The sequence below is a fragment of the Notechis scutatus genome, chromosome 2, assembly GCF_049901735.1.
Source record: "Notechis scutatus isolate UNSWTSFEM ecotype Mainland chromosome 2, rNotScu1.2, whole genome shotgun sequence".
NCBI classification, from domain to species: Eukaryota; Metazoa; Chordata; class Lepidosauria; order Squamata; family Elapidae; genus Notechis; species Notechis scutatus.
In genome coordinates, this window is record NC_142010.1 from 241,853,237 (window position 1) to 241,865,332 (window position 12,096).

The following is a 12,096-nucleotide window of genomic DNA, read 5'->3' on the forward strand; positions in this document are numbered from 1 at the left end:
GACTGATTATATAAATAAATAATGCCAAAATGACAGTTTTGGCCTACACTGCTGAGAAGAAATATGGTCTTACTAGTGTTTCCCAATCCATCCCACATTCCCACATCCATTCCATATATATTTTTAAAAATGATGTCTGCAGAATTTTGATATTCAAAGAAAATGCAAGAGTATTTTTTAAACTATTTTAAACATTAATTTCCTTGACAAATGCTTTCCAAGTGATCTCGTAACTGTTGGCTGGCTGGAAGGGCAAATGTGAATAAGAACACTTCTTTGCCAGATGATCTTCATTTCTGGAACCTCGTGGCATTTTTTAAAAAAAATATTAAAATGATTTCAAATTTGTCCTTCCTAGCTTTCCCCCCAGTATGTATTACTAAAATGTCCAAGTTACAATAATTTGTAGGACTAAGTAATCTTCAGTTAGCTGGATGTGAATCTTTCATTTCTAACTGCTGTTTTCTAGAACAGCTCTTTATGCATAATAGAATGAATCTTTTTGTATACATATTTGTATATTTTAAAACCTAGCTCTTGCTAGAGTGGCACAAAGGAAATGTTGATGTTGGGAGACAGTGGGGAAACTGGTTTTGAATCATTTCATTGCCTGGCAGTGGCAGCTGTAGCAAGAAACGAGTGCATTATTCAAGAACTTTGACTTAGCTGGTAATTTAGGAATATCTCCATATTTAAATGTAGGGTGTCTCCAAACTGGAAGGCTTGGTATGGTTAATGTATGAGAAAATGAGCCAGATTCAAAATATTATTTTTTCCCTCAAGGAAAACTTTTACTAGATATTAAGGGATTGGATTTGCCTGATCTCCTACCCTGCAAAGGATGGCTTTATCCCCAATTGGACCATTCTCTGTTTGCACTGGAGTTTTTAAATCTAGTAAAGAAAACCAGTGGTGATGTCTAGCCAGCCATTATAATGGTGGCTAGGATACCAGCTGGAGATAAGAAGGGGTTGGAAGCTGCTCTCAGCACTGGTATAGCCAAGTTGTTCCTTCTCTTCGATGAATCTGTGTTAGCTTAATGTGTGAATATCCCCATTATATTAGATGCATCTGAACATCTAGAAAATTTGGTAACAGGTAGGCTTGGTGTACATGATTTGAATGATTTCAGCATGATTTCCAATATTTGCATAAAAACCTCAAGAGTAAAGAAGTACATGTATACCAGGTTGTTTCAAATAGGATTAGATTAGCTAATCACAAAAGTATTATGACATAAATATGTTATATAAAGATTGTGATAATTATAGCAAGTACTGACGCCATGAAATAAATCTTAATAATTTAAGCACAGGTATTCATAAAACAGAGGTGGAGCTGGTGGTGACTTATATTTCCATGCTCTGTACTTATCCATTCAAGAGGCATTTATAGGATTGCTGCAGAAATTATTTTTCTTAGCCAGATGTTATGGGGTGGTGGAAATCTAGGAGTCTTCAACTTCGCTGTATAAGGAAAAGAAGTAAAACTATTTATAGAAATCACAATTCCATATTGTTTTAAAATGTTTCTCTAATATTTGGATTAATTGGTAGAGTGTGTGGGACAGTCCACATTCAGCAAACTTTCTATGCATCCATCTTTCTGAAAGCTGAACAGATCAAGCTTTGAAAATCTTTCCATCATAAAAATAGATTAAATGTTCTCCATAATCATTCCGTCTCTTTCTTTTTTGTTGTTCTATCCAAGTTTCAGACTTTCTATTCTGATAGCTCCCATTTGACCTTATTGACAAAAATAAACATATCAAATAATGTAATTTGTAAGTTTATATAACTTACATAAGTTTCCTTTATGTAAATTACATTTTTTTTTATGTTTAAGCATTATTAATTCAATTTGCAGCTTTCAGTAGGTCTAATTGCTAGTGATTAAAGGACATTTTTTTTTTCAACCAAACATTTGCTAGATAAGCTGAGGCTGGAACCCCTGAGGTTCTGAGCCTAACTTTTAGAGGAGATCAGATAATGAATGATGAACAAATTAATACGATGCTTTGCGGTGCGGGAGTCTGTGGGCACTGCATGATGCTAAATTGGCTGGGAGAAAACTCTTGACTTTTGCATGTAGCTCAGTAGTTTCCTTTGCACTTGATGAAAAATATATAATGACATCTTATCTACATTTAATTTTATGTATTTTCCCCCAACAGCTGGCTTACCCCTTGCTGTTCTAAACTTGGCAAAAGTAAAGCCGTATCAGAGGGGCTTTTTCTGTAATGATGACAGCATCAGCTACCCGTTCCATGACAGTACCATCACATCTACTGTCCTCTACACAGTGGGGTTCACTGTGCCCATTTGCTCTGTAAGTAGCAAAAAATACAGGCAGCTGTTTGGGGGAAGTGTTAAGTATGTGTGGAGAACTCACCATTTCATCAAAGCTTTGAACTTTGGGCTTGTTGACTAATTACCATAATAGCTGAGAATCACTAAAATCTGTAAAATGTACCGAAGCTCTTGCTTATTACCCAAAATAAGCTTGACTCTTTCCAATTCTTTTGAAATGACAAGGTGATAAATTTGGATTTCTGTTGGTTGAAAAATAAATAGCTAAATAATAATTTAAACCTAAATGAGCAGAAGTCAGTAAAAGAGATGCAAACAAAATGGAAAAGAAATAATGACAATGAAAACTAGTTTATAGAGGAGGTTTGTCACAATGGGAAAAAGTCTGAAATCAAGTGGCAAATCTAGCATCATTTGTCAGGGAATAAGTCATACAGAACTCGGAACAAGATCAGTTGTGTACTAATCAGCAGCTTGCTACAGAGCTGCTGTTTCCTTTTTCAGTGACATAGTAGTGTACACAGATTAAAGTGTTTTTAATCTTTCAGAGCTCTCTGTCTTTTGGTAACATTTGACCACCCAAAAACAGAGTTTGGTATTTGGTACCCGTGATTTGGTATTGACTCGTGATAAAGCAGTGAGTGATGCAGAATTTGTTTTAATAAGAGTGGTATTATATTTACATGAACTCTTTTTCCAGGTGTCTATTTTTAATACATAACTTGGCTCAACCAATTTTTTATGCAAAAATAGATACGAGAAGGAATACTTAGGTGTTTTCTTTTAATATTATCTTTATTAGGTTTGACAAAGTTTTGTTCAGAACTACAGTGAGGTTGTTACAAGATTATATTCAAAGTTATATATCTGAACAAAGTTAGAGACTTTTAAAATCCAATTAATTTCAGTAGATTTAAGCACATCTCACTCATTCAGAAATTATTTAAACTTCTCATTTTAACAAACTAAAACAACAGCTTTTGAGCAGTGGTGGTTTTCTACCGGTTCGGCCCGGTTCTGCAGAGCCGGTAGCAGCGATGAGCAGTGGAGACCAAACCGGTTCTCTCCACCACTTTGCTGTTGGGCCCGCCTGCCCGCCCAAGTTCCCATACTCACCTTTATCCTTTGAATTTGAAGCGCAGCTGCTTTGCGCGGCACAGAAGAATGCTGCGTGGCAGCTACTGAAGTGACCGGGATTGTGCAGGCTTGCAGGAGGTGAGTTAGAATGCATCTGCATCTGCGCAAAGTGCACATTTGGCACACGCACACACATAAAGTGTGTGCACATATGCAAAACACGTCCACCAAGCCACGCCCACTGAACCGATGGTAAAAATATTTGAATCCCACCACTGCTTTTGAGGTAAAATTGTGTGGCATTATGTATAATAAATAGTAAATATCCCTAGACTGCTTTAAGCAAGTAGCAAGTAATGTGGTTAATGTTTTTTTAAAAATATGGATTTCAAACCAACAACTGCATGCTTCAGTATTTTCATATTTTTAAAAATTACTCTCTTTAATACTATTTTTTATGCCTTTGCAAAGCAGTTTTAAAATTTGGTGATTTTATGTACTCTTTTAGCTCCATAGTACTCATACTTTATTGTTTTCTATTTTAATTCTATAAATCCTGTTACAAAACGATACTATTCTGATTAGTGAAGTAAGAAAAATATAATTATTTATTTATTTTGATTTTTTGGCCACTCAACTCCAGTGAACTTTATTCTGCTCTTTGCACATTTAAAAAATACAATAATTTAAAGAGTTTAACAAAGAATTCAATTATTACTTTGAATACAGTCCTTGACTTATGGCCACAATTAAACCCAAAGTTTCTTCTGCTACAGTTAAGTGAATTTTACCCAACTTTTGACCTTTATTACCACAGTTATTGAATGACTGCAATTGTTAAGTTAGTAACATAGTTGTTAAGCGAATCTGGCTTCCCCATTGACTTTGTTGAGAAGTTCACAAAAATGATTACATGACCTTGGTGGGACACTGCAACCATCATAAATACATACCGGTTGCCAAGCATCTGACCATGAGGATGCTGTAATGGTCGTAAGTCTGTAAAACAATCATAAGTTGGTTTTTTTAGTACCATTGCAACTGAACGGTCATTAAACAAATAGTTGTAAGTCAAGGACTACCTCTATGCAGAAATATTTTTCATAGGAGATCTCATAAGACTTCCCATTGATAAAATCTGAGGCAGCATAGTTCCAAAATAGTTTTACAGTATTATCTCAGCTATTCAGTATAAACCCATTTATATTAGGATATAGTAATGTATTCTGATAGCACACTAAGGTCATCTGCTAAGCACACAGGAACATTCTTATTTCTTTTTATACTCTCCAAATTCATGAGATCTGTATTCTGTTCAGTTATTACTTTTTAGTAGTCACTAATACTAGTGATTAGTAAAAAGTAACATAAAACTATAATAAAAAGGAGATCTGCATAATGTATTTGACATTGAGTAATTGAATTGAAACAACAACTTGAAGTTTCTTTCTAAATAACTTGAAGCTTGTTTCTGAATGATATATGCTATTAGTTTATGCTATTGGTGGTTTGCTGTTATGTCTAAATCCCAAAGCTCATACAATGGCCGGCAACCTTTTGGACCTCAGGGACCACCAAACTCATAATTTTAAATCCCAGGGACCACTAACCAGTTCTGTTGGCGTGGTCTAATTTGTGGGTGTGGCTTGGTGGTCATGTGACTCGCTGGGCATGGCTTGTATGTAAATATTATAAATATTTATATAAATATTGAATTTTTTATTAAAAAAGAGCAACTTTTACCCAAAATCAGGCAAAGCAGGCAGGCAGATTGAGTTGTTCACAGAATCATTCAGTGATCTATCTGCCATCGGCTAGCTCAGTCTGTTACATAAAATTTGCTTGCCGTGAGTCTGCACTGAGTAATAAAACCTTCAGTCCTAAAGGAGGTTCGGCTCTGCTTAAAGCAGAGCCGAAGATTTAAAGACTAGCTAGAAAGCAGGAAATCCAACCATTTCCTGCTTCCTAGCTAATCTAAATCTGGCACAGCAGAACCAAGTGATGGTCAGAAAAATAGCAATTTAGCAGGCAAGTTTTCTGGGTAAGGAGTGAGTGGGCGGGGAGGGTTCCCGCAGGCCATGTGAGCGGGGCAGTCTGGATTAATTGCTTTGGGGGAGTGCTCTGGGGGTGAGATTTCTCTGCAGTCCACCAAAACTGGTGGGCCGCAGTCCACTGGTTGGCGACTGCTGTTCTAGGCTTCATAAAACGGCTCTATTTCTCAAACTTTCCCATCGCCAATCAGCATTTTTCAAGGCAGTGTTGGATCTCTTGTTTTCTTTATATACTCTTGTTCTGTGTTCTCTGATTTGTATTGCAAGTTTAGTTACCACATACCACATACGAGCTGATGTTTTCAGATGTATTCATCTGACCATAATCTGCATGACATAATGTTGGCATTTCTTTTCAATTACCTAAGCAGGATTTCATATTGGATATGGTCCTAGCTTCTTAAACAGAACATGGATAATACATAGATTGTTGTGTTTCATTCTGATCATTTTATCCCTTCTCATCCTGTTTGTCATTTTGAGTTTCAAGGCTACTAATTATAGGACTCTTATGCCTTTCCTCTTTGACAAAACCTAAAATTTAGACCCTTAATTCCGCCTAAAGATGCTGATTTATAAATCAGATAAATGTATGATTCTAAATTTTGAGTAGATAAAAGGTAGTTAAGGAAAAAAATGTACATTTTGTAACTTAAAGTATAGTGTGATTTCTCTAGAATGGTTAATCAATATGTAGTTTTTGGTTGATCTGGTTCAAATTCTTAGGTTAATTTTATGAAGCTAAATCCCAGTAAGTTGTAGTCTCATATGTTCAAATTTTTATTGTGTATAATCATCAGGCAAGTAAAAATTGCATGGAATCTTAAGTTAACCATAGTTAATTTCATAGTTTAAATCCTAAACTGTAGTTTAGTTACCGTAATTGTTCAGTGGGAAAGACAATATGTTGCAGTTTAAAGTTGACTAAATATAATTTAAATGAAAAAGTTTGCCAAGAAAACTGCAGATACTTGTCCAGGCAGTCTTTGAGAACTGAACATGATTGAGCGACTCTCCATAATTACATTTAGCCACAACACTGAAAAATTAAACATGCCACAATTAATTAAAGTGTAAAGTTTCCAGGCTTTTCCATGCAGCTTTGCCGCTGAGAGCTACAAGTATAGTCCTCTTAGATTATTATTTTTTTCATAACAGTAGACTGGGAATTAATTATGACCTCTTTCTATATAAGAATAACTTTGCATGTTAATAGAGTTATTGGCAATATTTCTTGGTAAGCTAGAAAAAAGAGGGTGTTACACTGTCCATCAGATGGATTTGTAACTGCTTGACAAACCGTACTCAATGAGTAGTCCTTAACGGTACTACCTTTACATCGATGGAAGTAAGCAGTGGGGTACTAGGTTTCATCTTAAGCCCAGTACTCTTCAATATCTTCATAAATGACTGAGATAAAGGAATAGAAGGGGAATTTATAAAATTTCCAGATGATACTAAGCTGGCAGGAATAGCCAACACCCTAGGTCTGTCAACATAGCCAATATCAGGGCTGTCAACTCCTGGCCCACAGGCTGGATATGTCACACACTGGCCATGCTCACGCCCAGTTTAGTGAAGGGGAAAAAAGTCTGATACGTCACATGATGCTGCCGTGACGATGTGAGTTTGACACCCCTGCCCTAGATGATAGGCGAGATGGATCTTGACAGACTTGAACACTGAGCCCTAACTCATAAAATGAATTTCAATGTAGAGAAAAGTAAAGTCTTACACTTAGGCAAGAAAAACCAAAAGTACACACATAGATTGGGAGAAACCGAGCTTGGTAGTAACTGTGAGAGTGATCTTTGAATCTTAGTGGACAACCAACTTATGACTGGGCTGCTGAACTTTTGAAACATCATATAATATAAAAAGAATCATAGTGCCTCTATTCACTGAAAGTTTAAACAATTAAAAGCATACATTTAAAGTTCATGAATACCGAAAATCAAATTGCGTGTTAGCAGCTGGTCAAACTTGCTTTTGATGTCTCATTAGTTTTTTTATGCAAAGTAAACTCAGTTTCATCAGGTAATTTTTTTTATTTTTGAAGTGCAGAACTGTGTGTATATATAATAAAAATAAATATTGTTACTACAGTATTTAAAAGAAACAACTAACAGAGCAATTCAATTATGTATCTTTTTAAATATTCTTAAAAGTGGAGATTTTAGCCTCTGGATTCTGTTGACTATAGTTATTGGGGTTATATTGTTAGAAATTGTGAACTTGGCTCATCTTAATATTAACTCTAGCAAAAGTTTCTCTATTGATACAATTTAGATAGCAGCTTTAGAGGGCTTGCTGCTATTTGGACTGGTACAGGAAAATAATTAACATTTCATAACATGTAAAAATGCTACACCTTTCCCCTGTAATAATGTTTATGTACAGGGTTTCATCTGGCCACGCCATCTTCCAATAAATATTCCATTAAGCTCCTTGCCAGAGGGGAATACTATGGCTGTCTCTCTATTTCTGTCTCTGTCTCTCTCTCTGTCTCTCTCTCTCTCCCCCCCCTCCCCCCCTCTCCCTCTAACTGAGCAGAACACTTCCATTAAAGGACTACTCCCTCTCTCTCCCACAATAGAAAGTGAATTGAAGTCTTTTGGGAAGGTTTTTTTTGTGCTACATCTGTGAGGAAGTAATTGATGGATTAAAATGGGTCTTGAACAGCAGCAATATTCTTGTATTCTGGAAGATTATGTATTTTTGACAAGGGAAGTGCTTAAAGGTGCTATGTTTGTAGTTCTGGGTGTTCCCAAACATCTTTGAAGACTGAATTTGAAATACTCTGAAAGCCATTCAGAATTTCCTCTTAATGTTACTAGGCTATAGTTCCTTCATTCTTTTTTCTCGTCTGTAATTGTATAAAGTTATCCTTTGGTTAAATGTGTTAATATACTTAACTTCCCATTCTTTTCATACCAAGCATCATAGAACATAGGTAATTCTGTGATAGAGTTCAATGTGGTAGAGTGTGTATATATACTAAACAAATAACTGTAGTACTTCTGGTCTTTAAATGGAAAAAATTTAACAGCTACATAGTTTAGTAATGGATTGTAAAAGCCTTTTGAATGCCACTGCTTTAGCTAAGGATGGTGTTGTATGGTAACACTATAGTTTCCCAAACAAGTTAGGGCTTGAATGCATGCTACATTACTCCTTTTATTACCTGCATTTAGGGGTAAGTGTTCCTAAGATGATAGCAAAAATCCAAAAGGATATAAAGTGGGTAGAAAGAGCTAATATGGGATTGGGGACCTAACAACATCATAAGGATTCAACCTACATTGTAAGATGGGGAATGAATTTAAAATACTGGGAAAACCCCCAATTTAATAAGAATGCTTCACACTTTTTAACTGTAGATCTCACTTGCCTATTTTTGTTCAGAGTGGCTGGTGGAAAGAACTAAGGAAAAATTGGAAAACTGATGGATTGCAAGTGAGAACTAATAGAAAATAGAAAATACCCTGCTGTTGAAAATGATCCCATTAATGTTTGATTCTTTACAAACTCATGGAGAATATATATGAGTCTATGTCTTGGCTATAACTTCATCAGATTCTCATTTGCAGATATGTTAGGTGAATAGCATGTGTATTCCAGATTGGTCATAGGTTGTATTTAACAGTTTCTAAATTAACTTTCTGCCTGAGTTTGCAAAGTATATACAATACGTCATAAACTAACCAAATGGGCTTCATTCAACACACTTAGCCAAACATAAACCAAGCCTAGCTAAGATTTGCACAACATGTAAATGAGCTCATTAGATCTTTAACTAATTTAGCTAAACATATAATGAAACACTGTATGGAAAATAGTAATATATTATTTTTCTAAAGTTGAATTCCATTGACTCAGTAAAGATGTCTGTTAAGGCTTGCATCAGTTTATTAAGATTCTTTCATATAAAGAGGCACATCTACACAAAATGTGCCCTATAGAATTATGCATTTCAAAAATTTGAGGACTTTGTTCATTGAAGTTAGAACTGGTCTACGGTAGGCTATAACAATAGAAATGAGAAGTGGAGAGACCTGGCCCATAGAATCGCCAAGAGTCGGACACGGTTGAATGCATAATCTCATCATCATCGTCATCACAAATGAAAAGTCTGAATTTTACATGAAAACAGTTTTGGGGAAATGGTAAAAAAATCTACTTCCCACATCACAATTATACAAAAATTTGGACATAGCAAACATACCTCTAAAATGTACAATGTGATTTTAGTAAATAAATATTTGCACAGGTGGGATCTGGGTATATAGGCTCAGGCATGAAGTATTTTCCTGTTGATGTGCTTCTTTGAATTCTGTGATAGTTTTATGCAAACAAGTCTAATCCAACTTAATTGTGGAACTTTTCAGTTACATTTAAATCTAAACACTGTTTGGACATGAGTTTATTCTAGCATACGGAATTAGTCTTACAGCCAATACATTTTTAGATCTGGTGAGAACAAACCTTTAAATGGTTGATAGTAGATTATGGTGTTGTATATTCAGAGTGCAATATTCAGGTTCATGCTGTTTATTGGTTTTTAGAAACTATTCTGTGGCATTTATAGATATGCATACTTTCATTTAACTTTTATAGATGTTTTTCTATATGAAATCAGGAATGTGAAATTAGTGGCAAACTGCTTCCTTGTTGCTATAAAGAAACCATCATGGATATTAGCAAGAGTTCAGTTAACTAAAGGGAATTCACTTTTTGTTAAAGCAAATAAAGCTTTATTCTGATTTTCAAACAATTGGTTTTGAGCTGGATTCCTTGATATTTTCCTGCTAGACTGAACACAGGCAATATTTAAATACCACATTCTTGGTTCTAGAATTCACTTAATTTCTTGTATAGTGAAGGCACGCTGCAGTTTCTGCAGCACACTGAATTACAGATGTAATCTTGGATCAACCTTTCCTAATCTGCCCAAATGTGTTAGATAACAGCTCCCACCTGACTGTATTTTCTTGCCTGCTAAATTGGGAGCATATTATGTCTTTGGATAAATCAGAACTGAGCCCTATTCCTGGCAGGTGTCTTTATTTTTCTCTTGATTTACTGTGACAGCTAATTCTTCAGTAGCCACCAGATTCCTTTAAGCCAATGCCAATTAAATGTGGTACATACACTCATTCAAGCTCAGGTTTTCAAATTCTACTGTTTTTATAATTAAGGATTTCTCTCTTGTATGTTAATTACAATAAAATTAGATTTATGTTAGATGAATATATGGAGAAAATGTTTGAGAAAGAAGCAAACAGTAGTGTCCTATGCATTTTACAATATAATCAGTGACCAAGTTTTCCATGTTCTTCTGCTTGACTCTTCTTAAATCCTGCTTTGGTATGTTTGGTGTATTACTAATCACATTTTCAAATTGCAAATACCTGTCTCTGAGGAAAAACCCTGACTTGGAGAAAATCCTAAATGTCTTATTTATGAATAATTTATCAAAAGAAACAAATGAATGGGTGGAAAATCTAAGAATGCACATTTTATATAATTGAATGTAGATTTCAAACTATTTATATGGGTGAAGAGAATTCAGACAAGTACAATTTATTCCCTAAACTAGATTTGATTATAGTATAAGCCTCAAAGTATTTTTCACAAAAGTATGTAGAGAAAATAATCCAACTTGTTGCACGTTGCCACCATGACTTTGCTCCTGATTCTGGATAGAAAGGCTTGGGGTTAAAGATTTCTAAAACATCCTGTATAACCCAATTATCTTATTCTTTTTGGTAGCTGCCTTGCCTTTTGCAATTCTGACTGCGAGGGGTGCTTCCTTCAAACGAGGACTGTTCTGTAATGATGAATCCATCCGGTACCCTTACAAAGATGACACCATTTCATATCAGTTGTTAGCGGGGATAATTATTCCTCTCGCTATAATTGTTGTAAGTTTTATCCCTCACTTTCTTCCATTAGACTATTTGTCATATCTTGTATTTTTGGGTAAACATGATATCAAAGTTGGTACTTGCTGGCTGGTAGAAAGATATCATTGGTTTAAGCCTTTCATTTGGACAAGAAGAAATTGTTTTGGATGGAGGGTAGGGGTTTATTTATGTTAACAGAATTTTTCAATTTTTTTTAAACTTCAAAATGCAACGTTTATTAAAGCTTTTATCAACCTGTTTGCATGCTGTATAAGTCTTATTTTAAGGGAAGGCAATGGAAGAGATAATACTAGATTTAAATTGTTTAGTTTGAAAAATATGTACTGGGAAGAAGCAGTAAAATTATAGCTGAAAATGATCAGTCCCATATATTGCATACTCTACCCCAAAATTATAAAAGCATTGTCCAGGTCAGTGTCCTTTTGTAAATGTCTTTATTATCTTTGACATGTTCTGATCTGGAGAATCATTTACTCTGGAATTTCCACAGAAAGAGAAATCCAAGTCCAATATCATATTCCAGGATTGCAGTAAAAGTAAATCTGGATAACCTCACACATTGTCTTCTTATTTTTTTCCAGTTTGAGACATGTTTTTCCAATCTGGCCAATTACCTTTTTTTAAAAAAAAAATTCTGGTTGGCAAATGGCTAGATAGAATTTTTCTCTACTAATATATCTGAGAAGAGTCTCCTCCTCCTCCTCCTCCTCCTCCTCCTCCTCCTCCTCCTCC

The 12,096-nt window shown here is 35.1% G+C and overlaps 1 protein-coding gene across 2 annotated transcripts in view; it reads left to right on the forward strand.

Moving 5' to 3' along the window:
• PLPP1 (phospholipid phosphatase 1) overlaps positions 1–12,096 on the forward strand; it is an 82,946-nt gene that overhangs the window by 15,469 nt on the left and 55,381 nt on the right. The window contains exon 2 of one of the 2 annotated variants that reach the window (XM_026670488.2): positions 2,174–2,328. In XM_026670488.2, the coding sequence (XP_026526273.1) occupies positions 2,174–2,328 (155 nt within the window). Of the gene's footprint in view, positions 1–2,173; positions 2,329–11,209; positions 11,362–12,096 lie in introns of both variants that reach the window. The other variant, XM_026670489.2, reaches the window with a different exon arrangement.